Raw genomic sequence first — 27,780 nt, 5'->3', positions numbered from 1 at the left:
TGAAGTAACAAAGTGCTGGAGTGTGACACAGGCAGGGCATCAGTGAGGGCCCGGCAGCCTCAGGCCTTGGGCTCCAGCCTGGCACCGAGGGGCCGGAGGGCCAGACCCCATCCCATGGCTCCACGGAGACAGGGACACGCACTGCCAGCCCAGAGTGTGTGAAAAGTCAAAGTTAAATAAAATGAGGCAGCTGGAATTACATGAGAAGGAAAAATCAGAAGCAAAACAGGCACAATAAAGAGGAGGAAGATCAGGAGTGAAGGATACAGAAGAATTTATTGAAAGCACAAGTACAGACTGGGCACCAACTGCTTCTACAATCTCAACAGGAAATAATGGAGCTACAGAAAGGTACAAAGGTTGTTATAAAATAGTTTTAATTTCATTTCATTTTGCATTACAAACATTCTTTGAAAGAGGCAATGGAATTCTGATGGTGTGTACACTTCCCCTCCCCACCCACCTTCCACAATACTGAACCTGGAATTGCTGTTATCAAAATATACAATACATCTGGTCACCATAAAAAACTGGGTTTTGCTGCCCCTCATGTCTTACAACAGGTATAAAAAAATTATAAATATGTACACCCTTAGTTACTCACATTCTTTACATGCAAAGACAGGATCCGAAGGGAGCACCCGCCGTGCTGGGGGCCTGGTTACCCCAAATCCATCTGTGATTTCCATGGGACACCCAGAGTGTCCCGGCCGGGGCCCGGCCCCGGGAGCCTCCCCAGCGCTGGGGAGGGTGATGGGGGGCACTGACCAGTCACCCCAGTGCTGCTGGGCTGGGTCCCCTGTGGGAGGTGTTTCACTAGGGAGGGGACGAGCCAACAGCCACAGAGACCCCTGGCTGTGCCCTCCTGCAGGATGCTGGCAGGGCCTTGGGGAGCTTTGCAGGGGCAGATCCCTGGCTCCAGCACAGCTCACTGAGATTTAGAGGTACCCAAGAGCAGCTGGGGTGATGCTGTCAGCGGGGGTCTTGCCCTCCTGAGGGGTACCCAGCACACCACAGCACCAGCCAGACCCTCACTCGGACCTCACATGCTTCTCCAGCATAATTCATATCCTTGAGAGTCCAGGGAGGAACTACAGAAAGTTAAGACTTTTCCAAACACTCAGTGCTAGGCAAGTCAAGAGCTCCCACACCAAGCAAGGAAATCAGAACTTGCAACACTAAGACAATTAAAAAACAAACTTTGGTCCACAATTTGCAGAAAAACCCTGAAAAAAAGTACAAGATTCTTGTTATTTTGCATCCGAACAGGTTGCAGGTTAGAGGGAAATGTAAGGCAACATCGGATCACACGGAATAGAAGGCAGAATGGCCCGGGAAAGAGTTGTAAGCCAGAAAAAAAAATAAAAATTGTTGTATCATTGGGAAAAACTGATCTGCTGCATTCTACTTTTAATAAATTCCCTTCCTAGAACAACACCTGGGCTTATAGGTTCAAAAGGTAAAAAAAATCTTTAGCCTGGGTCCTTTTCCTTCTATTTCTGAGCTGTTTTGTGCTCATTCTCTCACACCCTCGGCTCTGCTCATCCTCAGCCACGACCTCAGCCTGGAAACTACTCCTGCCCTACAGCTTCAATTACAAAACAAAGAAAATAAAGTACAGTATACACGGGTAATACCACAAAGGAGTAAATTTAGATTACGTTTATACCATCTTATCATTCTATAAAAGGTACTTAAAACTATTTCTTTTGCATATAAAGAGATTAGAATATTTGGTCAACTGGAAATATTGCTAGGCACAGAGGACAGCAACGGCATCAAAGTATAATACAAGGATTCAAACAAAAGCTCAAATGCTGAAGACATGCTCTAAGAACGACGGCGGAGCTACAGCAGCCTCGTTAATCTCCAATTAGGGGCACAAAGGTACCTCTTGCAGGCACCTTTCTAATTGTGGGGTATCCAAGGATTCTCCAAATCCTAGCCAAGCATTTAGGTATATACACACACAATTTTGACAAACTCTGATTCATCTTCACAAGTGTCCCACAGCAGCTCTTTTGTCCCTCGCCAATGCTCTGTGAGGGCAGAGCCCGCGGGCTCGCTCCTGACACTGGAATGTGATTTGGCCTTGGGAATGCTCCCCCACCCAGACCTTAGCTCAGCCACAAAGGCTCTCAGGTAACTCCCACCTGAGCTTGCAGGTGGCAATGACCCACGAGCAGACTGGGAAGTGGCACAGGGCACACGTGGAGATCGAGACACACACGGGGCAGCGGAGAACAACTGCCCTGAGTCACAGCCCAAAATTTCCTTTACTCACTTTGCCAGCTCCCCCGGCTGATCGTCAGCCAGAGCCACTCCCCCCCTCAGCTCTGCCCATCCCCTCCCTGCAGCTCGGATGTTTTCCCCAAAGAAGTTGAAAGTTTAAGGCACAGGACAGCAGGTGCACAGGTAAGGTGGGATCAACGCAACCGAGTGTTGTGCTGGGCAGGTTGGGAGCTCCTGGTCACCACAATCCTGACTCCAAGGCGCTACAGTGAATTCACACAGTGGTTTTAGGTCTTTCAAGGCATGGATGGGTAAGGAAATTAAAAAAGGCATCAATGTGAAACCTGATAAAACTTGTTGGGATCTGCTTTTTGGGGGAGGAGGAGCAGGATGGGAGGGGAATTTCCCAGAGCAGGTTCCATTGTGTAAACTTGAACTTGTGATTTTTATTGGAACAGTCAAGATTGTTACCCATCACCGCAAGGTTAGCAAGAGGAATTAATTTTCTTTTTTTTTTTTAAAAACCGGTAAACTGATTTCTCTTTAAAAAAATAAAATCTCTGGTCTTTTAAGGTCACTTCAGCTGCATTTTAAAGTGGCTTTTTTTTTTTTTCTGGAATGATGGAAGTTGAAACCCTGGTGTCCAGCCCTTTAAGGTCAAGGCTGAACCCCAGAGGTTTTAAGTCAAGTCCATTTTTACTCAGGCCTTCCCAAGCTCTAAATGGTGGACTTGGAGAAGGACACACGCAGGTGATGGTTCTCCCCCAGGTCATGATTGTGGAGGTCAATGAGAGACTGAATGGCTTCTTCCACAGAACCCATCTGGATCAGAGCCATTTTACGGTCCTTCCTGACAAGACACAAGTTTCAGGCATGTTTAATTCCATTGCAGGAGCTTCCCCAACTTGATCCAAGTTCTCCCACCTAGCAAAGAATGAACCCCCCAGGTACCTGCAGCACACTCTTTAGAGGAGTATCTCTGTGGCAAGCACATGTAGCCCTACTGCTCATTCAGTGCTCAACCCAAGGTTACTCAGGAATTCATCATTCCACAGTCAAACACTGTTAGTAAGGATTCTGCTCACCTTTGAGCCTTTTGACTGGAACCAAGTACTTCCACCCTTCCCATATGAAAAGCCCAGAGGAAGGAGAGGACATAATACAGAACACTTACTGGAAGAATTTGAATCCTTTGACCATCCCACCATTGCTTGAAAATAACAACTTAAGGTCTTCTTCAGTTACTGAAGGTCTGAAATAAAAAAATTTCCCAGTCAAACAGACGTTGACAGACCAAGGTAATTTCGAAAAACTAATTTTCATGAGAGTTTTCTAAATTCCCTACCAGCAGCCTCTTGGCATGGCAAGACAATGGAACAGGGAGCTGGGTGAGCTCTCCTGACAGCAACACAGAGCTGCCCTCACACCGAGGCTGCAAACACTTCAATACTCAGCCACACAGGAACTCTCCCTGCAGATACTTACGGAATATTGGACAGATGAAGAGTGGCAGAAGGGGGAAAGATGTTTTGGAAATTTTTGGAGCCTGGCTTCTTGAAACGATGTAGAGGAGAAGTCCCAAAGTCCTTGGTCAGGCCGTGGTCCTCCTGGTTCTCACGGGGCAGCTGCACTGTCTGGTGCTTGGACAGCGTGATACGAATCGGCTTCCCGTGGAGCTTCTGCCCATTCAAGTGGCTCATGGCTGCAAGGGGAGGACAGACCTGACTGCAGGGTACTTCAGCTTTGTCCAGACATGAATTCACTGCAGACACCACACCCTGCAGGGTCCCTCTGCTTCACTGTGTTCTTTGCCAACTTCCCTCTCGCACCCACGAGCCACCCCAGCCCTAGAGCTGCCCCACAGTCACACCCCACAAGGCCTGGATACATTTGGGTCTTCCGTTGGAAGAGAAGAAAGTGCCAAAAATAAAGTTTTAACTACCCATTTTGTGCCTAACTGCCCAGAGTCTGACCCTGCCAAGCTTACCAAGCTGGGCCTGATTCCCATCAGCCATCTGAACCAGGGCATTATCTTTCTTATTAAATAAAATCTTCACCCTCTGCACATCACCATAGACTCCTTCAAAGAGGGAGGAAACAAGAACAATCTTAGGCAGGGAAACAAAAAGTCTAATTCAACTTAACATCAGCTAATCAATCCAACAGCAAAAACATCCATTCCCAACCAGAACTGATCTCATTCCAACCATGGCTACAATATTCTGCTCTAATTAAGGGAATTCTTATATAGCAGAATAATAATGGAACAATACATTAAAGAAAAGACATTGGGTTTCAGCAAAAAGCCAAAATCTTACTGCCAGGAGACTGGACAATTTTGCATGCTCTCACAATTTAAAACTCTTATCAAAGACATGCAAAGCAATAACCCATGCAGAACCGAACCAAAACCAAAAGCAAACTAAATTAAACAGCAAACTAAGTAAACAATGTAAAACCAAAATTATGCATTCAAAACAAAAAAAAAAAAAAAAAAGCAAACTGCAAACTGTACATTTCTGAAGTATCAAAAAGTAATCTCAAATAAATGAAAAACAAGGTAATAAAAAGTGTGAATAATAACATACCGAAAAGAATAAAGAGGCATTGGGGTGTAACTCTCTTTAGAGAACAGCAGAGCAAGGCAGCGGAGGGACAGGGAAGAGGTAAGGAATCGAAGGGGAGAGCGAGGTTGCACAAATCGTCCACAACGAGGAAGGGCAGAGTCCCCGCAGGAAATGGCGAAATTGGTTGATGGATGATGAAGTTTTCAAGATGGTTAATATTGAAGGGCAGGTTGGTTTCCGAAGAGCAGGGTTTGTTTTATTTTATTTTTTTTTTTTTTTTTGGAAGGGGAATGTTTTTATTTTTTTGTTTCAAGCAACAACAGGAAGCAGAAGTACCGTGCAGTCAGTTGGCAAAGAAATTCCGGATCGGGGGAAGAAAAAAAATTCAGGGATGGGGAGAAAAGAAAAAAGTAGCAAAAAACACAGGTCAGTAAATACATAAGGAATATGTAGTGTTCCATCAGTCAGATTTATAGAATTCTACATACAATAACTTGCTTACAGAAACAGTTAATAGGTTTTACCTAGTGGAACACAATGATAAAGAAAAGGCATTTTTACTTCAGATATACAAAGGAGTAAGAGACAGTATCCCCCCAGAGTGACTGCAACAGGCTGCAATAACCAATTCAATTGCAATGGCATTCCCTAAACTTCGACTAAATTATTTTCTCTGTTTACAATTATTGACTTCATGGACCAAGTCACAAACAGCTTCATTTGCTGCTTTGGGGTCAGGAACTGCAGGAAGCAATCCGTGCCGTAATACTTGGCTGGAAAGAAACAAGGAACGTCCACCTTGGATATCAACCACTGCTTTAAACAAACAGATCACGTGGATGAGCAGCTGTACTGCCACAAATCCCACTCCAAGGTCTGCTGGAAACACTCAGATAAGGAGCTGGTACCTTGTTTGTAGAGGACTGTTCCCTTCCTGCTCTGTGGCCTGACCTCACCGTGCAGAAACCCAAAGTGCAGGGTCACCATGAGCTGAAATGTGTGGGGACTGCTCCCACTCTTGTGGAAGAAAAAATGGAGCCATTTCAGCTCCCATGATTCCCACTCAGGAAAACCCCATGGCAGAGCAGTCACTCCAGGCAATACTGTCTCTTTACTAACTGGTTGTGGCACAGGTAAGTTTCTACAACACTGATTATACAGGCAGTGGAAAAAGTTTCATGTCTGTTAGTTCACAGCTTCAGTCCAAGTCCCAAAGTCTCTCTAGCCCAAAGACAAGCTGGATGGAGAGTGAAGAGCTCCTCAAAAAAAACCACAGGGCATGAAGTAACTGCTTGCTCCTGCCTGAACAGAGCTGTGAGAAATCTGAGAGGTGCAGCACAGGCCCTTGTCCTGCCACTACCATCCAGGCACCCAACAGCTTCCTGGAAACACACTTGGAAGCATCACACTGGTCAGGTATAATGATGCCTGCAATTATCAGGGTAGAACAAACCAGAGATGAGAGTCCCTGGAATGGCAGAGCAGTTTCCAGGCAGCACAAGCAGCAAATCCCAAAACTGTTCCACAGCCCCTGCTGTTATTTCATGCCCTGGAGAGAACAGCAATGACAGGTAAGAGCAGTCTGAAACATGATCCAATTGGTTCATCTCATTAAGAGTTAAAAACATTTTGATCATTCATCACATCCAGGCTTCCCCTTTGATCCAAAGAGGTTTTGTGGTGACTCTGCCATCACTGGTAAGTTTTACAGCTTCGCAAAGTGCTATTAAAATGTGTGCACAGTCCCACCAGTTACAGCTCCTCAGCAGAGCCTCATCACTCTGCTGAACACCAGAGGTTCTACACATTCAATCCAACCAGATCCAGGGGCTGACTGAAGGAAAACTCAAGCCCCCCGTATCCAATTCCCTTATGGTGCTGTCTTTCATTAAACAAGGTTTTTGTTCAGATATTACTTGCATTATTTTTAGAGAAATCCAAATATTTCAACTCACTCAGTTAAGCAGAATTGAAAATGTAAACTGTGAGCTGTTAAGGGGTTTAGCTAAGGAAAAACTTCCAGGAATCCTGGAAGGGGGAAATGTGCAAGCACATGGCAGAGGAAATACTGCACAGGTACAAGGTCAAGCTAGCAGGGATCCAGACACTACACAGAAAGAGCAAAGGTCAGCATGAAGCCTCTCTGTAGTTCTGAATTAATGTATTAAAAACTACAACATGCCAAAGAAAAGGAATGGACATGGCTATTCTGTGACCCAAACGACACTATTCCATGGGAATGGTGGGGAGACTCCACACAGAAGAGGGAGGAAGGGACAGGCATTGTAGTCTCTGGGGGACAAGAGCAGGCAGGCAGCAACCTTGGCTTTGAACCAAGGAAGAGCAATTTCAATCTGAGATGGACTTTCCCATTTCCCTTCAGCAACTAGAGTACTGCTCTGCCCTGCACCTGGGGTTGTCAGAGCACGGCAGCGGCTGCTCTAGCGGCGCCGCTTCCTTTGGATACAGCAGGACTTCACTTTCAATGAATTTCAGCCCAATCCGTGTTCAGAAAGTGAAAGCAGAGATAACAGGAAGGAGAACAAAAAAAGTAAAGTCAGGACTGCACTAACCTCTGGGATCAGATTGCTAACCAGCAGCACAGAGTGCCCTGTCCCAGACAGGCCGGGAATGGCAATCCGTCCTGCTGCAGCCGCCGCAGCTGCTGCTGGAATAGCCAAAGGAGCTAGTGCTCCAGGAACACTTGGAACTGTCAGGCCTGGAAATTAAAGAATATTAACCAGTAAAGAATTAACAGAACGTACTCTAGTGTATTTGCTGCACCAGAAGGGAGAACAGCACACTCTCTGAACCATGCATCATTCCCAAAAGTGCCCATGTAATCCTAAGGGCAACAGGAGCCTCCGCTTCTGGTGCTGCAGGAAATGTTCTGGATTCTAAGAGGATTTGCTCTTGCAGTGCCTGGTGCTGAGCAGGTGCCTCAGCACTCTCGAGCGTGTTTCACAAGCAGCGGATGAGCACAAAGCCTCAGCTCTGCTGTGCAGGGCAGGTGTCACACACGAGGCATGGGGAGGGTCTGTCCAACCAGGGCATGCACAATGTGCTCTCATCACGCATGCAACCACCAGGTACCCTGTGCCACCATCACCCAAGCTCTCCTGAGTGGGAACCACTGCAGCTGGATTGACAGGCATTCCTAGACAGCTCCCAGTACCAGCTGGCACCTCCTGTACCAGCTCTTCAAGGGCAAGAGCTTTAGAGCTCAAGAAACAACTGCTAGTAGTCAATTCCATGGATTAATTCCCAAAGCAGCCCTTCTTGTTTCCTCAGCAGGGCTGGATGTTACCAAAACAGCAACGCCTCAACAGCCCACTCTGCTTGTTTGTCATAAGCAAGGAAATTCCATCATGTTCCCAGAGAGCCAACATGGCTTGGAATGCTGAAAACCCCAGCAAGGCTTGTTTAGGCTGGCACTCCTGCAAGCATGTTCAGCACCTCCAGTTTTCAGACTCTCGGCTACTTCTGGGAGCAGCAGTGATCTGTTACCTACAGCATGAGCTGTGAACTTCAAAGTTCACCTTAAATATCAACTTTCTCAAAATATTTAGGAAAAAAAATGACAGATTCCTTGCTTCTGACCACATTTACAGCTGTCACATAGAGGTCCCAATCTCTGTAATGACATGAGGAAATTCAAAGCTCGAGAAATTGTATCTCCTCACCACTACCCCACATTATTTCAAAGTTTGCCTTTACTGTTTCTCCCATCCAACTTTATGCATTTTCTTCCCATCACCAGGACATTGCCCAAAGGTGCTGCAGCTGCACACAGCATTCCTAGCTGAGGTGATGTACTGGATCACCAGTCCCTTCCATGTCTAAATGCCAGTATTTAGAATTTACATGGCTAACCCAAACAAAACCATCACTACTTTGATTTAAAACATGAAGATGCTTCAGCTACAGAAAAACCTACATAAAATGTCAACTTATGAAATACAGTACCTGTAGCCTGAGGAATGGCAAAAGTAGGAGGAAAGCCAGCTCCAGCATATGGAGGAGAGATTATTCCTGGGGCACCTGGGAAAGACAAACACATTATAAAAAGATGCCCAAGAGTAGGAAAACTCTAAACTTCACAGAACAGTGTGATAGTAACCTAAACCTCCCTAAACTCAGCCAAAATGTCTTGATCTGTCCTTCAACAGAAGCATTTAGTTGAAAGCTAAACCATAAAACACAACCAGCAATTCAAAAATGCCTCTCACATAACAATGGACTTCCAGAGATCACCAAAACGGTTCTTGGGCAAACACCAGGTGGCACCAGAGGCACCGACCACGGGATTTGGCACTAATCTGTTCCTCAATGATCCCCAAATGTTCTGCCTCAGCTACACTCTATTCAAAGTTTTTGACCAAATACACCAGGATGACATCCCCTCCCCTTCTCCTGACACGCAGTCCCAAACGACTGTGCTTGAGATTACCCAAAAAAATCACCAACAGGGCTATAAGCAAAAGTTCTATTTAATATTAAACTACAAAGCACAACAATTGGCAAAATTCCTTGGCAAGATTCACTCTACTTGCTCAACAATACTTCAACTTAACAGTACTTTAACTTGACTTATATCTAAATTTAGAGCTTAACTGTAACAATCTGTAAGAGAAATAACACTTAACAGCATTTAGCCTAAATTATAACTATAACTTGACCTAGTTTTCAGATTTGCTATAGTAAATATGCAAAGGGTATGCACGCAGACAGAAACAGTCAGTGCAAGATAAGACACTTTTGGAAAAATATCCCTCAGAAAGAGCTGAGCCCAGGTGGTGTTTGCAAGGACAGGCCTAACAAGCACTTCTCAGAGCACAGTGAGAATGAAAAGAAGCTGGGGGGATGCAGGTGGGAGGGTTCACCATGACACACACACACACACCCATCAGCTGGCTTTGTCCTGTTCCCACTTGCTGAACACTCACCAAAAGCAGCTGCCATGGTCTGGTCCAGAGTGGGCTGGTTGTCTCCAGAGGGCAGGTCTGGGCGGGTGTAGTCTCTGCTCTTGTCGTTATTGTACTTTACATTGAGACTTGTGAGCTTGGAGAAATCGATGCGCAGCGTGCAGCAGGCGTTGTAGATGTTCTGTCCATCCAGAGACTGCGAGGAAACAAAACCAGTCCTCACCCAAATGCATTTAGACCAAGCTCACAGCAATTGCTCTCTGGAGAGAGGAGGTGTTAGGCCATCCCACAGCTCCACCTGAGAGTAGGTATCTCATGTGGAGACAGCTCTGCTTCATTCAGCCCCTCCAGCAGCCTCCAAGTCACATATGGGAGCAATTCCCTCCCACTCATGCTCTGTCCTTGGGGTAATGCTGGTGTCAGCCCACCCTGATGCCCACCCTGAGCTTGGATTAAACAAGGCAAACCCAACTGAGAGTAATCCAGGTATGCAGCACTCACCAGTTTGGCATGCTGAGCACTCATGGGGTCAGCATATTGCAACAGGGCCTGAAACTGGTGGTTCTTCGTGAATGTGATGATTTTCAACACTGTACCAAATTTGGAAAAGATCTGCAAGATAATATTTGCGTATCTTATCACATTTCTAGTAAGATAATTTCATATTGATCTCTTATTACAAGCAAAACCAAAAGTCTTTTCAGCCTGTCAGCTTTCAACCACAGCACTGAAGGTTTTAAACCACACTGTGGGCATTGCTTGACTGGCATCATGGCATCAGCCTAGAACACACCAGAGTGGCTGAACTGCTCCCTAAGTACAGGCTGTTTATTCTGGGTTATTAAACAGGCATATTCACAAACACCTTCAGGAACTCAACCTCTTCCAGGAATTTCAGGAATTCTTAAATGCAGTCAAGCTTGCAGTTTAAACATGAAGATAACATTAAGCAATCATAGCAGACAGAGGCAACTTTCCAAAATGGCCACTGCCTAAATAGCTCCTGGACACATGTATTTTCCCCAGCCCCAGCAGAGGGATGAGGAGCAGCTACTTTTGCTAAAACTTAAAGATAACCTGAAGAACCGTAATTGACCCAATAAAATGGACCAGGACTCAAATATCTGGGAATTAAAATAATGCAAGAGGTTAAAACTAGCAGCATCTCCTGCAGGTGTATGGTCTCCAGAGAAGTCTGACAGCTCTGTTCAGAACTTGCATTGTACCAACACAAACCACAGACTTTTCAACTACACCAACACACCACTCGCTGCTGCCCCTTCCTCCAGGACAATCTTCAAGCAGTTGTGGCGACATGTTTTACCTGGTGCAGAACATCTAGAGTGACAGGGTAGAAGAGATTCTCCACAATGATCCTCAGGACAGGGCTCTGGCCAGCCATCGCCATCCCTGCATCGACGGCCGCAGCCGTGGCGGCCAGCGCCACAGCCCCAGCCTGCACCTGGGTCACGGCTTGCAGAGCTGCTTGGGCACGCTGCAGGACCAAAAAAAGCTGTTAGACCCACACTTCTGCTTCCAAAAACCACACAGTCAGCTCTCCTTGAGCTCCCTCTGCAAACAGCCTGCTGGACTCAGCAGTGAGCAGAACAGCCACATGCAGCTCCAAAGGCTGGGGCACATTTGATACAGTGCCCATAAAGACCACCCCAACCAGTAAGGGCAAGGCAAAAATACCAACTAAATCAACCATGCAGTACCTATGCTACGGCAAAACCTTGCTCTGCATAAACTGATGCAGCAATATTATCCCATTTTTTTAGAAAAAGGGAAAACCAGGGATTTTCTGAATCCATCTCCAGAATCCTAGACAAGGTGACGAGACTGAAAGATTGATGCACATTTGCCACAGGGATCCGGAAGTGAGATGTGCCTGGGGGTTCTGCAGAGCCCCCTAACATACAGAACTCTCATGCTCCAGCTGTGAGAGGCACCCAACAGCAGCATTCCATCTGCACAGCACTGGCTGCTCTGATCCTGACTGCAATCAGCTCAAAAAGTGACAGCAGACAAAGGGGATGTACTGGCAGCCACCCCTGACAAAGAGCCACAACACTTGAACTTCTTTCCAGTGTTCCTGTCCCAAAAGGGGCTGAGCTGAAACTAGGAACTTTTTCCCCTCTGCAGAGCATGTGGTGCAGAGATCCTTGAGACCTGCTGGGTTCAGGTGCTGCCACCTCAAAGCTGCACCTACCAGCACCAGGCTGTGCTCTACCACAGGTGACTTCTGCCCCATCATGGCTGCACTTGATAAAAATCTTTTAAGCATTAGAAACAAACATCCTAAAGCACCAGATTTTACTCAAGTCCATGGATATCAAGCCAGCAGCAGAGATCTGGCTGTGTGTCCCCCCTCCCTGGGATGACAATGCAGAGAACAAACTGACTGCTTGGTTTGGAGAGTTGTCTGTCTTCAGCTCCTTGTGGTTGGAGAACTGGATGTAGATGGGCTGGCTCCGGAGCACCGGAGTGACTGTGGTGTAGTAGTTCACCATGGTGTTGGCTGTCTCCTCTGTGTTCATCTCTATGAAAGCCTGGGAAGTGAAACCCAACACAGACACGTCACACCAGGACAGCACCAGGTCACCCCGAACCTCCGGCAGAGCCGTAACGGGATTGATTTTTCACAATTGCATTTACACATGTGGTTTTGCACACAGAACTGGTTAAAATCCAACTATAAGTAGAACAAATCAGGATCTTCCCTCTCCAGACTGATTTAATACCAAGCTTCAGTCTCACCCTAAGATCTCCATGCTGTGTGTACTTAGATGTAAGTGTCTGCAAGAACATAAAAATAGAGCAACAATCGAGCCTCTTCACTTCTCTAGAGGGCAGGAAGCCCCCCCATTGCTCCACACCCTTAGAGGCTTCTCTCCTTCAGAAGAGAAACGTAAAGGATTGTAGCAAGTCACTGCAGTAAGGACTTGCATATAATCACACCATGCAATATATCAGAGGCACCTTTGCATAATTAAGATTAAAGACAATATTTTAAGCAATTATTAAAGTTGGCTTGCTTTTTTACTCCTTAATTTGCAAGACAATTTTAGTTACCAAATTAGTGCACACCGCCTGCATTACCCAAGAGTATTTCAGCTGTACCCAGCTCATTTACTAGATCTGTAAAGGTGTCCTCAATATGCCACGTTACACAGTGGTAACTCAGCTGTCAAGCAAGCTTGAGTGAAAAAGGCCAACTCATGGTACTGCTGTTCAAATAATCCCTGGCCTGCAATTTCCAAACCAGGAATAACGCTAATTATAAGTGACAACCTGTAATTATGGACTGAGCTCCTTCTGCAGCCTGAAAGTGGTATTTTCTACAGCTCATGGGATAATCACAGAAAAGTAAAATAGGAATATGCAGGAGTTATTGACTCGTAACACACGGCAGCTGTTTAAACAACTTGGAGCTGGCTTCCTGATGACAAACTTATCAAGCCTTTGACACAATCCATGCTTCCAGTTATGGAGACAATACCTGGTTTTTTCCTTTCAACATCAGAAGATTGGTGACCTTGCCAAAGGGTAAGCCCAAAGAAATGACCTCTGCCTCCGTGACGTCACTGGGGAGCTTGCGGACGTGGATTACTCGGGATGGGATCCCGGCACTTCTGTTATCACCTTTAAACTTTTTGCTGTCGTTTCCATTAGCTGTAAGAAGCAAGAATTACTGCTGATGAGAAGGGTCTGGAAAAAGAAGCATCCATCTCCCACTGCTGACCCACAGGCTCTGCTCCCCAGCCAGTTACTGCACTATTACAGGGGAATTCCATAGTCTAAGTTAACTTGAGTCTGAAGATACATAGTTTTACTCTTTTTTCCCCCCAAATTACACGATGGGAGTGACACAGCCAAATGCCACTACAATGGAATCAATTCCCCAGTGGCCATTTCCTAGTTTGTGTAAAGCACACACCTACCCAGCCATATTTTTAGTGCAAGTCTGAGCCACTAACCCCAGACTGGTGCTTTATTCCTTTCCACCTGTCCTAGTGCTGTTGACAGACATCTATTATTATTATTATTCAGTACCGTCCCACAAAAGGCCTAGTAAGTACTAAAAGAGATTTTAAAATTATGACTAAGAAGGAAAATCCAGGCCTCCTTGCAGTACTTATAAATTGCTGTGCTTGTTTCCATGCAATATTACCTGCAGAAGGAGAGTTGCTGCTCATGATAAAGGGTCCGTTAGTAGTAACACAAGGAGAGAAAAGCTCCTCAGCTGCCCGCTGGAAGAGAACAGATGACAGATAAATGGACAGCATTTTACTCAATTCTATCCAGGCACTCCTAAAGCAGAACAACTGAGAAAGCTGGAGAGAAGTTGAACACAAGTATAAGTGAAAACATACTGAGTGGGCAGTAAAGCTCACCTCCATGAATTAAATATCAGTCAGATCCAGTTTGGTAATGGAGCAGCACTATCCAGTATCTCTTTTCAGCTCAGCATTAGGGATCTCAGGGCTGGAGTGTTGCTGAGTTGTGTGAAGCCACTACACACAGCACTGTGCACCAACAGGCACCTTCTCCTGTCATACGTGGCAAAACAGGTTTCTGACTACTCCCATCCCACAGATTTTTCACTCTGAAGCTGCCAAACTGTTTGGGAATGACTTGGCAGTTATGAATCAAAGCTGTGCATTTTGTGCCCCATTCTTGGAAGTGTTCATAGCCAGGCTGGGCAGGGCTTGGAGCACCCTGACCTGGTAGAAGCTATCTTCTGATACAGCATTCCCTGTAAAGTCACCTAAACCACTTCAACTGACCAGGACTGGTTCAACCCAAGTATTAGATACAAAAAACCTCTACTAAGACAAAAGCAAACATGCCTATGAATGGCTTTGTAGACAATCTATACTTGCATACACATCTTACAATCAGCATGGCTTAATTTCAAGTAAATTACATGGAAGATTTCAAATTCCATTGTAAACTGGGAGCAAACACGATACTATAGATCTAACACACAAGAGCACTTTATCATACGTTACTCTTCCACAGAGGCGCCACACCAAAAAGCTTTCATCCACAGAAAAAAGCTCAGAACTCATCCCTGCCTTGGCAGCTCCCACCCACCTCAATGGAAACGTACCCTGCTCCACACCATGGCACCAGAAACCCTTATCTTCCACACGCCCTGTATCTGGTGGCACCTGCAGAAACAGGAGCTGTGCAACAACAAAAGCTCTGTGCACTCCCCCAGCAGACAGGCTGGGAAAGTAGGTCACTGAGAGCCCCAGAACACCCAGCTACAGACACACGGTTTAGGTTTTTTTCTTTCCCCCTCAAATCTTGAATTTCTCGTTTGACTACTCACTGCCAGCTCTTCAAAGAGGCTTCAAGGACTTTGATGTCCCGAAGATGAGAATTAGGCCAGGCTCCAAACCGCGGTTCATGAGCTGCTGCTGGTCACCTGCAAGCACTGACCAGCTCCCACCAAGGCTCTGGCCTGGGCCTCCTCCTCCTCACATGGCACAGTCATTAGGAATGGGCCTTTTAACAGCTGTTCTAATTAGCATTTCGATTCCTGAGTGCAGCAAGAGGCAAGCTGGGTTGGGAGGCTATTAGACTGTGATCCCATCCTTTGATGACTCAAATTAAGGCATAATTCAAAGCCTAGAAAAAATCCTCTGGTTTGCTGTTAGAACACTCTTGTGCCTGCACTGCTGCTGCCACTCCAGGTATGGCTTTCTGTGCCATGGCCAGGGATACACCTGGCAGCTACTGACAACAACCGCTCACCAAAGCACAGCCCTACCCACATAATCAGGTGTTTCTGGCTTCATGAAGGCCTTTGCATCAGGACTTAACGGGACTTGAATGTTTTAAAACATCTTAAATATTAACTTGTAAAATTCTGCACGTGCAGAACTCTTCCAGTACAAATTGGTGTGTCTGTGCAAACATAGTGGGCAGCTCCTGCAATCCATCACGGAAACGCTGGGAGAATGAGCCACATATTTGGCTCTCATGGAGGCAACACTAAGAAACTATAAACTGGAAAAGCAAGCATTTATACCATTATGGAAAGAATTTAGCTTTCCTAATGGCTTGTTTAAAATACACATTTTCTTGTGTATTTGAGAACTTCCTCACAGACAAGGATGTCACTGCAGCCAGGCTCCACATGTCCATGTCTCTTTAAGGAGAGCAATTTCCAATCCACTCCCCTCTTATCTTGGAGACAGCCTGTGCTGCCCACTGCGAACAGAGCCGGGAGGCAGAGGGGGGATGATTGTTCAACATCAAAAGCAGCAGCAGTCAATTTGTAAGCTTCCCAGCTGGAAGTACATGCAAACGAGGAGGGAAGACTGCCATGGTTGGAAAAAGGCAGTTATTCCAAAGTCTTTATACACAGAAATTTAAAGATGGTACATGTAGTACTGTGCAGTCACACCGAAGTTATTCCCCACATCTCCCAGTGCAGGAGTGGCTGCTGAAGTGTGAGAGGAGAGACTCAGAGCCCCAAGGAGCCTCAGTGGTCACCCTGTGCTGCCATGCCCATGCCTCCCCAGCACAAGGAAGCTGCACGAACCATGACTTCTCATCGGCGGGTGCTCTTCCTCCGTTCCTGTTGGAGCTGATATCGGATAACCACAGGAAATAGTTGCTTTTTTGAAACTACCAGACTCGAGGCAAACTGAAACACAGTTCTCTAAGACCATGCCCACAGTAATGAGCACTCAACAGCCTCCATCAGCTCTCTGCCCTTATACTGCAGGGATCACCAGTCTCTTTCTAGACTCTTTTCTGTCTTTTCCTTCAGTACATGTTAGATACACTAAAGAGTTTCTTTAAAACCATGGTATAAATTCAAATGTTTCATACCAAGTACCCAAGTCAGTAGAGGCAGAGGAACCAAAGCAAGCCTGGTTGGTTGAACAGGTTTAAAAGATTTCTCACCAACAATGCACACAGGGGGTATTTTGAATTATACTGGGAAAGACAGGAGAGAAGTTTATGACTCTGAAGTTTTATATAAGTTTAAAATGGAAGAAACCCAGCCAAGGGCTGTGAGGGTGCTTGGTGCTCACCTCTATCCACTCACAGCACTTCTCTCCCAGTTGCACTCTCCGAGTCGCTCGGGGAGGCCCAGCTGCACTTCAAGACAATTCTCCAACCCCCAGCTCCCATCCCTGCTCACATAGCCATTAATTACACTGACATTTCTGCTCAGCCATTCTTTCACAGCTGGTATTTTTATGACAAGATTAACACAAGCCACAGTGCACTCGCAGCACATCAAATTCCTCATTTGAACGAGCAAATCTCCTCTTCCTGTTGACTGAAAACAACCACCACTTCTGGAGTTACACAGCCAGATCCTACCTAGAGCAGGGTAGGGCTGTTTCCACCACCCAAATCCCCAGTCAGCAGCACACTGGGGCACCAAGGAAACCCTGCTGGGAGGGGTTTCCATGCCAGCAGCCTCCTCTGGCCTGATGCTCCTGGCTACAGAAGGCTCCTTGCCCAAGCTGCACTAATTTAATCACACACCGTGCTCCAGGCAGCCCTGCTGCCAACAATTCCCTCATTCTCTTTTCAGACTCAGGGAGAGGCAGGCTGCTGCAAGGTACAGCTTAACATTTCATATCTCCCACAGTTGTATTTTTGACCACGCCCCAAACTCTAAGCCTTGCCTTGCTTTAAAGTTTTAACAAGTAAAGCCTAAGAATTTTTAGTCTGTCCAGGCTCTTACTTAAAAAGCAACAGCTCATTCACATACACTACATACTGCCTCACTGCTGGTAGGATTTTACCTGGCTTACAATACTTTGGAATGAAGCCAGAGATTGTCTCAGCTTCTATCAGCACACCTAGAAGTGCTACAGAAATTCCCAGCTGCCCTATATAATCCTTCATCTACTTAAGATCCAGCACTTATTTAAATGGATTACAGTAAGTCAACTGCATCCTGCCTGTGCAAAAGGCTAGCAACAAACACAAATTAAACCACCATAAAAATATTAATTTCAAGTCAAACACATGACATTAATCAACTTTCAGGCAGAAAGCAAAATTAAAGCAAAGGCAAAAAGACCACGTGGGAAGGAAGGGGACAATGACCAAAAAGGCCAGACGCCACAGGCTGGTCAAGCTCAAGATCTACAAAAAGCTGTTTCTCTCCATGCTTCAACGAGGAAGCCCTACAGAAGAGCAGGACTGTCTCTGGATGTGGAGCACCTTACACTGCTCTGACAGACTTGGGATAGCAGTACTTTGAGAGGGAAAAGGTGGATTTTGGAGGCAAGCAGGCCATCAGCTAACAGACACTTACAGAAAGCAAAGCAGGAAACAGCAGCACCTGGAAACCCCCTCTGAAAAGAAATCAAAAGAAATCTGTCCTGTAAGAAGCCAGAGCACATGGGCATTGTTGTACTTTCTCTACATTTAGAAAAATACTGTAGAGCCAATAAAAGACCACTGTAATATTTTTTAAAAAATGAGTCAGACCACTGAGCTCACAAAAACCCTCTGATCAAAGAGGCAAGAAAATGCCTCTGAGCACAGGAGGAGCAGGAGGCTCATCAGGGGCTGTCCGAGGTCAGTCCCAGAGGGACGCAGGAATGCTCTGATCCTTCAGTTCACAGCTCAAATCTCTGTGAAGAAACTATTAAGAGAAATCCAGTCTGATGACATCATCATCACACTCATGTTACATTCCAACATTTTTTGCTGAGAGATTCAAGATTCAAGAATGGAACTAAATTTAAACTACTAGGAAGGATGCCAGTTTTCCTTGCCTTCCACCAAAGACTCCTGTCCAGCACAGCTCACTTATGTTTCCCCTCTATTCCCCTCTCCTGCCTCCAGCACTCTTTAGTCACTTAGTGTGAAAAACATTCCAATTTGGGTCACAAACAAACCATGAGTCACCTTTTTTTGTGAAACACTTCTGAAGAACACACACACCTGCATCCCCAACAGTCTCCAGGAAGCTGGGAGGTTAAGGCCAACACAAAGCAGCTTCAAGATTCCACAGTGTGACGCTGCTCCCACTTCGGTGTCACACACTGGACACACAATTTATCATTTGATCAGAACCAAAGCAGTTGGGATCACTTTAGTTCACTAAATTGTCCATGGCTGATGTACCAATTCAAACACAAGAACACATATACCATTAATCAAATTAAGTCCAACCCAGCAGTCAGCATATTCCATAGACAGTGGATCTGTGGCAGAGGCATCAGCCTATCTGGCAGGCACAGGGGACACTTATTTTCAACCCACGCTCTGCTCAGCCAACACCAGTCACCTGCCACTTCAGGCTTTTAAAACTGTTACAGCCTCCCTCTTGCCTGGACAAGACTGAGGCTGATATCCCTACAAAGCAGACAATGGCAAGCTCCCCACTGGGATCCCCAATGGCACACACACGCTCCCGGGCCCCTTTGAAGCTGGGTGAGACAGTCAGAGCATGGCAGTTTCCTCACACAGTTCTGCTGCAAGTGCCAGCACCGTTTCTAGAGGCTGCAGACAGGCCCTGGAGTTCCTAAAAGCCACCAGACCCTCTAGTGCTGCACCTGCTCACCCCGTGTGCTTTGGCAATGAGCTCTACTAGAGCTCGAGCACACAGCAGCCTCACAGCAAAGCCGGATCCTCAACCCACTCATCCGTCAGCCCCTCCTAACTTTCTTTCTCAGTCTTTGCTACTATGGAGACACCCTGCGAAACAAACCTGCCCTTTGAGCAAATAAAAGGTGTGGCCAGTTTAAATAGCCCAAAATTCCTAAACTCCAAGTGCTGCAGCAATGCAGTCATGCTGGCTCGGTAGGGCAGCACACGCCCAGGCTTTATGATCCACCGCTCCCAAGCTGAAATTTAACTACTCAACCTTGAGTTTTCAAGTCATTGCCACGGAGCAGAGAGGCCTTGGCAAAGCTCAAAAGAAATCCTATCAGGGAGAAATAGTGCTGGATGAGTCACTCCAGGAACACAGAACTCATGGAAGGATATTTCTGCCCCATCTGTCAGGGGGCCAGTGGAACACAGGGGTTTAGCAGGAGCTCTCCAGGCAGCACAACTGCACCTGAACTGCGGCTGTGCAGAGGCAGCACCACAAATGGGATGGCTCAAACACTGGCCCAGCTGGGCACAGCATTCAATGTGCTCTCACAGGAAGCTTGAAAGAGTTGTACCAGAGCCATGGGGAATGTGTAAATAAGTAATACTTCCTCTTCTTGCTGGTGTGAGAGGACAACAAATGTAGCACCAGCATACCTATGTCTTCCAGTCTGACAGTACCTGAAACAGATGTCAGAGACCAGAGTCCACCCCTACAACTTAAAAATGTGCAGTTGAGTGAGTTCACATGTATTAAATATTCTCCTCTTTTTCTTTTTTAATCATCACAGATTGAAGTAAAAACAGGCCTGAGGTTTAAATCCAGTATTTTCTAAAACCATTTTATTAACAGATGTATGACTTGAAGACCCAGGTGCACAAAGCAGCATGCAGCACTCTCAGGTGAGATGGAGCTCTTTGGCACACCCAATGACCTGATGCCACCCAGCAGCCACTGCCATCCCTGTCCCCTGCCACTGACATGTGGTTTCCATGTGTGCTCACGCCTGATGGGGAGGCCACAAGAGCCAGCTTGTTGCAGCCTCTAACTAAAACCATAGGAGGGGACTGGAATTTCCTCACAACATTCTTGGCCCACTGCCTGAAGCCATAATTACTGTTCCCATGGCAAAGATCCTGGCTTCACCACAAATCACTTCTATGCAGTCAGCCTGTATCACACTCCAGCAAAGCCTGTTTTTAAAATTAACTTCTCAAACACCACACAACTGTACTTTTGGTTTCTGGAAGGGAAATCTTCCAAGCAGAGTTGGACTTAGCCAAGAAAGTATGGGGATTATTCAGCATCTAAACTATTCTGAGACTTTTCCAATCACCAAAATGCAATTTCACTTAAAGAACAGCGACGTGTCACAGTTCATCCTCTCTCTAGTCCTGCTCATAGTGTGAAGGAACAGTGATATGCAGGGAAATTAAACAAAGGGCAAGGAGACACAACAGAGTGAGACCTTGATCAGACTACTTGCAGGAGGCAACTGCAGGGTCAAAGAGCACCTCAGAAGTCAAACACCATGCCTCCATCTTAGGGCCATACATTCTTCCCTTTCAGACAGCAGTGAAATTATGGGAAGTAGTAAGTCTTAGATCATGTGTTTCTGATCTGCAGGACATTCCAGAAGGCTGTGCATCAGGAATCCCCACACCAGAATGGCAATGAGCTTCCTAAACAAATTCACATACTTTAAACTAAAGAGCCTGGAATAGCTACTACAATTACACCTGATTAAAAACAAGACCATTGGGCAGTACAGTACTCAGAAGAGTAAGCCTTTGGAACACCTGGGGGCTTCTTAAGTTAAAGAAACTAAATTTAATTAAGACCTCAGAAAAATTAATAAGTGGGTGTAAATACTCTTGATATGTAAATTAAGGATGTGAGAAAATTTTTTAAAAGCCAGCAGTCTGCCTTTTAAAGCAATAATGTTGAGCAAACTGAAAAAACTTTCATAAAGTCTTCAAGTTAAGCTCAGCACTCACAGCAAGAAGACACCAAGAAGCCACTGGGAGTTTGCTGTGACACATTGCTCAGCAGTGGTTTGAGTCACAGGCACTTTTCCTACTTGTCTGAGCCAGCTTTGGGACATTCCAGTCACAGTATCAGATCATGGACAAGGTTACTGGGGGCTCAGGAGCATGTCACCGAGCATGGCAAGAGCTGACAGATTTTGGGGACTGTCATCTTCCAACACCCAAACAAATTCCTACCTTCTGTGTACATACACATCAGGAATTACACCTCAGATTAAAAACCATTTTCCAGCTCCGATCTCCATGTGTGATTTGGTAGTTCAGCCAGGAAGCTCTCGTGAGCACAGGTGACAGAGTGGACACCTGAGTCTGTGCTGGATCCCAGAGCAGGGGAAGCTGTCTGACATGGCTTACCCAGGCAGAGGATGGGAGCACAGGAGAAGCTTCACTTTGCTCTCAGATGCGCACAGACTTCAATTTACCTACAGAAACTCAGGACACAATACACCCAAGCACTAACGAAGGGAATCCTATTACAAGAGCTACACCTGCATATTCAATGACTTAAACACAATCAGATAACGTGGCTACAGCAAAAATCAGTTGAAAGCTTACCTTTACCAAGACGATTCAGCTTTCCTCCTTGCTTCTGCCACTCTTTAAATTTAGATTCAACTTCCTTTAAACCTGCCTTGTCTGACTTGACAAGAAACCTCATGTTCCATGCACAATTTAGTCTCACCCCTCCCTACCTGCTGTCTGGCCAGCACAGCCATGGGTACAATGCTGTCCCATGCCAGAGGTGAAGGCACTCGGAGGGGATTGCTCCCAGACCTCATCTGACTGCAACCAGGGGTACAATGAGGCGGGCAATCCCACACCTCAAAATTCCAAGCTTCACTGAGATCTACAACTACAGTTTCAGAAGCTTCCTGGTTTAGTTATGTAAAACCACTTTTAAAAGTTACAAATTACACATTGTTAAAAACCAGGGGACCTTAACCGACATTAACCAGTCTCCCAGCAGACATTCTATCAAACTGCTCTAGGGATGCCTTGGTCCACCTTTCATAATGACTATGAACTATTAACCAACCTTATTGTCCAGGCTCAAGCCTCTCCTCCTCGCATCTGATGGCAAACTGAGCTCCTTGCATCAGTCAGCATTTTTACTCAAACCAGACACGATCATTAATTCAAATTTGAAATTCCTGCAGGAGTAAAAGTAGGAGCGACATTTTCCCCACAGCTGTTAGAGCCCCTTCAGACCCCCAAAGCACTGCCAGGCTGTCTGTGCTTAACACAGCTCATTCTAGAAGTACTTCCAACACAAAGCTCTGCTGGTCAGCAGCACTTCCTGTGTGATGCTCTTAGCCCATTCTGTAGGGCTGCTGGTGCTCCCAGTGCACCAGCTCTGCTCCACATCAGCCCCATCCCACGGCATCACTTCCCTGGCCCTTCCGAGTGGCCACTCGTGGCTCTCGGTCTCCGGCAGCTCTTGGTCAGCTCTTGGCCTCCCCATGTGCCACTCAGCCAACACACACACAGGGCTGAGTTCACTGCAGTCCTGACCCCAGAGTTACAACATTGGCCAAATCAAACCCTAACCCCTCAGCCCACTCTGGCCTTGCACATTCCAGCTCGGCGTTTCACGGCACCGGTGCTGATCCCGTGAACGTGACGCCTGTTGCCACCCGCGGCCGATAAGGAGCCTCCTGTCAGCACTCTGAGTTTAGGGCTAAGGCTGCCCTTTCCAAATCTGAGACCAGAAGGGCAAAGGTCATGTTTACTGTACCCACAGGAGATAAAAATCAGCTGCTAAACCCTCCCTTTTGTGGCAGAAGGATTTTTGACATATAACCGAGCAGGAATGCACACAAACAAAGGAAATGGATTTCTCCAAAGGAAAAGGACCAGTTTCTTCATGGAGAAGCATTGTCTAGCACACAAGTAACAAGCATGGCTTGACATTTTAGCAAGGGAAAGGGCTGTTTCTAAGTGCAATAAAGTTGATCGTCAATGCCTAAATGACAAGAGCTAAATGCTGAGCCATATCGTAAGTTTTAAATGCACATGAAACTGAATTACCTTCTGGTTAAAACCGATTTATGTGGTACCAGAAATAACCCTTTACAGCTGAAGATCTACATTTGATGAGGCTAAAACCAGGTCAGATGCTGAGCAGTGTAAAAAGAGAGAAAAAGTGAGAAGTGCCTACCTTTGTACCAACTGTTATATCTTGGACAATGCTGTAGAAAAAAGAAAGAAAAGGATTAAAAAAGTTAGATAGGTTTGCCACAAAAATCCAGCATAGTTTACAGTAGTAAGAAAAAAGCAAGTCAAAGTGCACAGTTGTCTTTGCAGGTGAGCCAAGGACAGTTCATACAAGAAAAATTATTAGATGGTGATGGTGGAGACCCAAGACCCAGCAGTGCCAGAAAACTGCAGCTCTCCCACTCCCTACGGCAGCACCTGCTCCTCCTGCAAGGGCACGGGGTGGGGGTTAACCCCCCTGAGCCCAGCAACGTGACCTCAACTCTGACCACACCGAGAGGAAAAGCATCACGAGGCAGCTCTGTCAGCAACATCCCCTTCTGAGGTTCCTGTCCCCGACACCCACAGAGCCCTGGCCAGGCTCTAGCACGGCTGAAGAGACCAACACCAGAGCTCTGGTGGTCCCAGGGACAGAGCCCACTGTGTCCCAGCAGAGAAGGAGCCAGGGCTCACAGCAGCCCTCATGCCACGCCAGCACTGCCAGAGCAGGGCCAGACCAAGAGTGCCGAGAGGTCGAGGCAATCCCAGCCTGGGGTACGCCCTACATCGGATTCCTCTATCAATTCTACAAAAAAAACCAGTTATTAAACTCTACCTTAGACACTTAAGCCTCCTAAAATGAAGACTTTCTGATTAACTAAGATGAAAAAGAGCACCACACCACATCCCATTAGCACTGAACACTCTATACCACAACCTCCTTACAGCAATGTCCACCAATGCAGTCAGAATGACTTGCCTGCAGCCTGGCATGTTGGACCAGGGTGATCTTCCAGAGCCTCAGAGCATCTCCATGTTACTGTTTCATGGGAGTGCTCCAGGCAGCCTAAAAATTTAGTTATACCCTTGCACTGGTGATTGGATTTTTTGGTAATAAATTCCAACCCCCTGTAAAGCAGCAACGCAAAATGTAGAGCAGAAAGGAACCCTTTGGACTGCCATGGACACAACCCTGCCTGGTTCAACTCCTCTCAAAGAGCTGCACGTAATTCCAGAGCACAGGATGCAGCAGTGGCCAGCTAACTGACCTGCAGCAGCTCCACAGAGCAGGGGAACACCCAGCAGGTAGGGCAGTCCTTCTTGAACCAGCAATAAGAAACCTGAAGTACTCAAGAACAACTCTACGTGGTGATTTAATGTGAGAAATCCTGCATTTACTAGTTCTTGCTTGCCTCCCCTCCTGCAGCAATTCATAACTCGCACCAAAGTCCTGTCCGATCTCATGAGGCCGCTCGAGTGTCCCCAGAAAAGCAGCCCAGCACAAGCCAGCTCAGCTCCTCACACTTCCTCTTCCCCCCGACCTGCCGTGTCATCATAACCCAGCTCTGCAGCTGGAGCCACAGCCCAGTGCAACGGCTGCTGCGGGAAGCCACGCGATAGTTCCGTATTTTCCAGGCAAGTCCTGGGAGAAGGCCGGGTCTGACACCGCTGCACGGGCCCGACCCGCCGGGCAGATGGGTTGGCTGCACTCGAGGGTCAGCTCTAATGAACTAATGAAACCCATCTGCATGGAGCACTTCAAGGAACCAGCATCCCTAAACACTGCGCACATTCCACAGCTAACACACAAACACTAATCCAGGCATTTCCAGAACCTTAAAAAAAACTACTGCCAACAAAGCACAGTAAGAACAGGGAATGCCCCACATTTCCCAAACTTACCCCAGAGCAGTTTCTCCCACTTCCTGTTCCTCCTGTGGGCCTCTCACACAGGAAATGTTTTACATAAAGTGCCTTAGCAGGGGATGGCATTTAGAAGTATGCAACAGGAAGAGTCGTTGTATTTGCCAAGAACTATCGATTCCTGGGATATTGTTGTAACCCACTTGATAACACATTTCACAGGAAACAAGCTTCAACAGTATTTCAGAATTTTTATTCAAGAAATGTGCAACGTCTTTCCAGTTCACACACCCCTCAGTAAATTATCCCAAACTTCCTTCTGTCCTGCACATCAGCCTTCAGGAGAGGATTAAAACTCTTCCGAGTTCCAGAAGAAGAGGCAATAAAGCCCTGCATAAAAATTATTTTTCCCGTGGAAAAATGGGATAATTCCTATGCAATAAGTGTAAAAATTAAGCAGCACCAGTAAAACCTCCAGGTCATTTTCCAAAGCAGGATTGCCCATAAGGACTCCTCGCATGTTTTAACAAAGCAACTTATTCAAAGGGGATCATTTGGGCGCAGCTCAGGATCATTTTTGGGAGAAGGAGATGGGAGTAGCCTTGAGCCAGGGGCCACTCGCTGCCAACTCAGCAAGAACCTAAAACTATTTTCCGAGGCAGCTTTTGAAGTTTCAGCAGGAGACACTTTTATGGGGCAAATCGATCCTGCACCGGGATCGACAAAAGATATGGGGCAACCGAGTCTCATGTGTTACACTACAACTTCGACATTCAAATAGCAACTACTTTAACACGCCCAATACATCCTACATCCGCCTTCCCTGAAACTACAGCTGATAACAAACCGATTTTTGCCGCTAGAATGTGTGATCTCATGTGCTGAGAATTTGTTGAGTTTGTTGGTTTGTTGGTTTTGTTTTTTTTTTTAATAGTATCATTCAACACAATGAGCAACTGGTTAAAAGCAGCACAGGGATCCTGGACTGCAAAAATTGTAAGATACAGTACTTTTATGGGTTTTAAGATGAAAACAACACTGAGACGCCACCTTTTCAGCGTGTAAAAAAGCCCAGACATGTGACTACGCCCAGACCAGTGTTCTGAGGCAGAAAGCGAGAAAGCACTAATTTGGGCTTCCCGTACTTACGGCTCTGGGAAAACAAACTGCTTACTCGGAGACCTTTAGAAATATTTTAACTACTGCGCGCTAGAAGAAACAAAAAACCACATCACTAAAAAAAACCCCACGCCAGACAGGAGAAAAGAAGCACGGAGCGCTCGTTTTCTAGAGAGATCCCCTGATAAAACAGCCGCTTCAGAGCGAACTCTGCCGCAGAGAGGCCCCGCCGGGCGGTGGTTAAAGAGGAATCGACGCTGCCCAAGATAAAAGTTGAGCTCTGGAAACTCCCCGAGTCCCAGCGTGCGGAGGGAAGTTTTTCTTTCCCGGAGTTGCGCGGGACAACGGGAGCGGGGCCGGGCCCGCGGCTGTACCTGCGGCGGTCAGGTGAGGCGGCGAAGGAGCGCTGCCCGCCCTCCTCCCCCACAGCGAAACTTGGGCGAGCGAGAACCGGTCACAAAAGGAACCCAGCGAGAGCCCCCCCGCCCCCGCCCGCGGAAGCGCCAGACAATGGGAGGGAGCGCGGCCGTGAATCACCGCCCGCCGCCCGGCCAGGTGCGCCCGCCCCGCCCGCTCCACCCCCGCGGGGCCGCGCCCGGGCCCCCCACCCGCCCCCGCGGCGCTCCCGGACCGCCGCCCCCGGACTGGCCCCGACGGGTCCCCGTGAGCCCCCCAGGCCGGCAGCCCCAGAGCTCCACTCGGCCGGGACCCCCAGAGCCCCTCCGGGCGGGACCCCCGAGCTCTCCCCCGGCCGGGACCCGCGGCGCGGTGGGAGCGCCACGCGGGGCCGGCTCGCACGAGGCGGCGGACCGGGCCCGCCCCCGCTTCCCCCGCCGCCCGTGGGGAGGGGTCCGGGCAAGGGGGGGGGGGGGGCGGCCCCCACACGAGCCCCCCCCGCCCGCCCGCCCTGGCCGCGCCCGTGGGCCCCCCACAGGTATCGCCCCAGCCCCCGGCGCGGGTACTCGACCCGGGCGCTCCCCACCACGGGAGGGGCCCTGCAGCGCCGCTCGCGGCCCCGGCGCGGCGCCGGGCGGGACTCACCCGTCCATTGCACACGGAGACGACCCGTCGGGAGCGGAGTGGAGGCGCCGCAATAGCGGGACGAGCGAGACCGCTCCGTGTTATAGACTCACAAAATGGCGGCACCGCCCGGCCCGCCTCGCCCGCGCCGGCGCTCCATTGGCCGGCGGAGCTGTCACCCTGATGGGGGGGCGTGGCCGCCCGCCTCCCGGTGTTGGCGCCCTGGCTCCCCGCGCGAAGCCGATTGGCCGCCCGCGGGGCAAGGGGCGGGGCGAGTGACCGGTGCGCGGCGCCATTCGGTAGGCGGAGGGAGGCGGCGGGGAGGAGCCATCTTCAGAGCGGGAAGGAGGCCGGGATGACGCCCAGAGCCGCCATCTTGATTGGGGGCAGGGCATCGGAGGCGCGGCGTTGGGCGCCATCTTGGGTACGGGCAGGCGGCT

At 47.7% G+C, this 27,780-nt stretch overlaps 1 protein-coding gene across 2 annotated transcripts; it reads right to left on the bottom strand.

The window, feature by feature from the left end:
- Nucleotides 1-257: 257 nt before the first annotated feature.
- On the bottom strand, nucleotides 258-27,471 carry PTBP1 (polypyrimidine tract binding protein 1). Of its 2 annotated transcripts, XM_053999285.1 has the most exons (15): nucleotides 27,362-27,440; nucleotides 23,523-23,553; nucleotides 13,899-13,977; nucleotides 13,227-13,399; nucleotides 12,130-12,276; nucleotides 11,049-11,219; nucleotides 10,226-10,336; nucleotides 9,746-9,920; nucleotides 8,766-8,840; nucleotides 7,373-7,518; nucleotides 4,821-4,854; nucleotides 4,220-4,312; nucleotides 3,718-3,934; nucleotides 3,407-3,484; nucleotides 258-3,082 (listed from the first exon to the last, which is right to left on the bottom strand). In XM_053999285.1, the coding sequence occupies exons 1-15, from the start codon at nucleotides 27,367-27,369 to the stop codon at nucleotides 2,950-2,952; spliced, it is 1,671 nt and encodes a 556-aa protein (XP_053855260.1). In that variant the 5' UTR covers nucleotides 27,370-27,440; the 3' UTR covers nucleotides 258-2,949. The 2 variants fall into 2 exon arrangements, with proteins under 2 accessions (XP_053855260.1, XP_053855261.1); XM_053999286.1 differs by lacking the exon at nucleotides 23,523-23,553 and having other exon boundaries at nucleotides 27,362-27,471.
- Between the last annotated feature and the right edge of the window lie 309 nt (nucleotides 27,472-27,780).

This window comes from Vidua macroura, chromosome 26 (assembly GCF_024509145.1).
Source record: "Vidua macroura isolate BioBank_ID:100142 chromosome 26, ASM2450914v1, whole genome shotgun sequence".
Classification (NCBI taxonomy): domain Eukaryota; kingdom Metazoa; phylum Chordata; class Aves; order Passeriformes; family Viduidae; genus Vidua; species Vidua macroura.
The sequence above is the reverse complement of the archived record's forward strand: the minus strand, read 5'-3'. Positions and strand labels throughout refer to the sequence as shown.

Coding starts and splice junctions, on each gene's coding strand:
- PTBP1 (XM_053999285.1), bottom strand. Junction 10,337..11,048: donor CTCTAGATGTTCTGCACCAG/GTAAAACATGTC, acceptor ATTATCTTGCAG/ATCTTTTCCAAATTTGGTAC. Junction 3,485..3,717: donor CTTCATCTGTCCAATATTCC/GTAAGTATCTGC, acceptor TTTTTATTTCAG/ACCTTCAGTAACTGAAGAAG.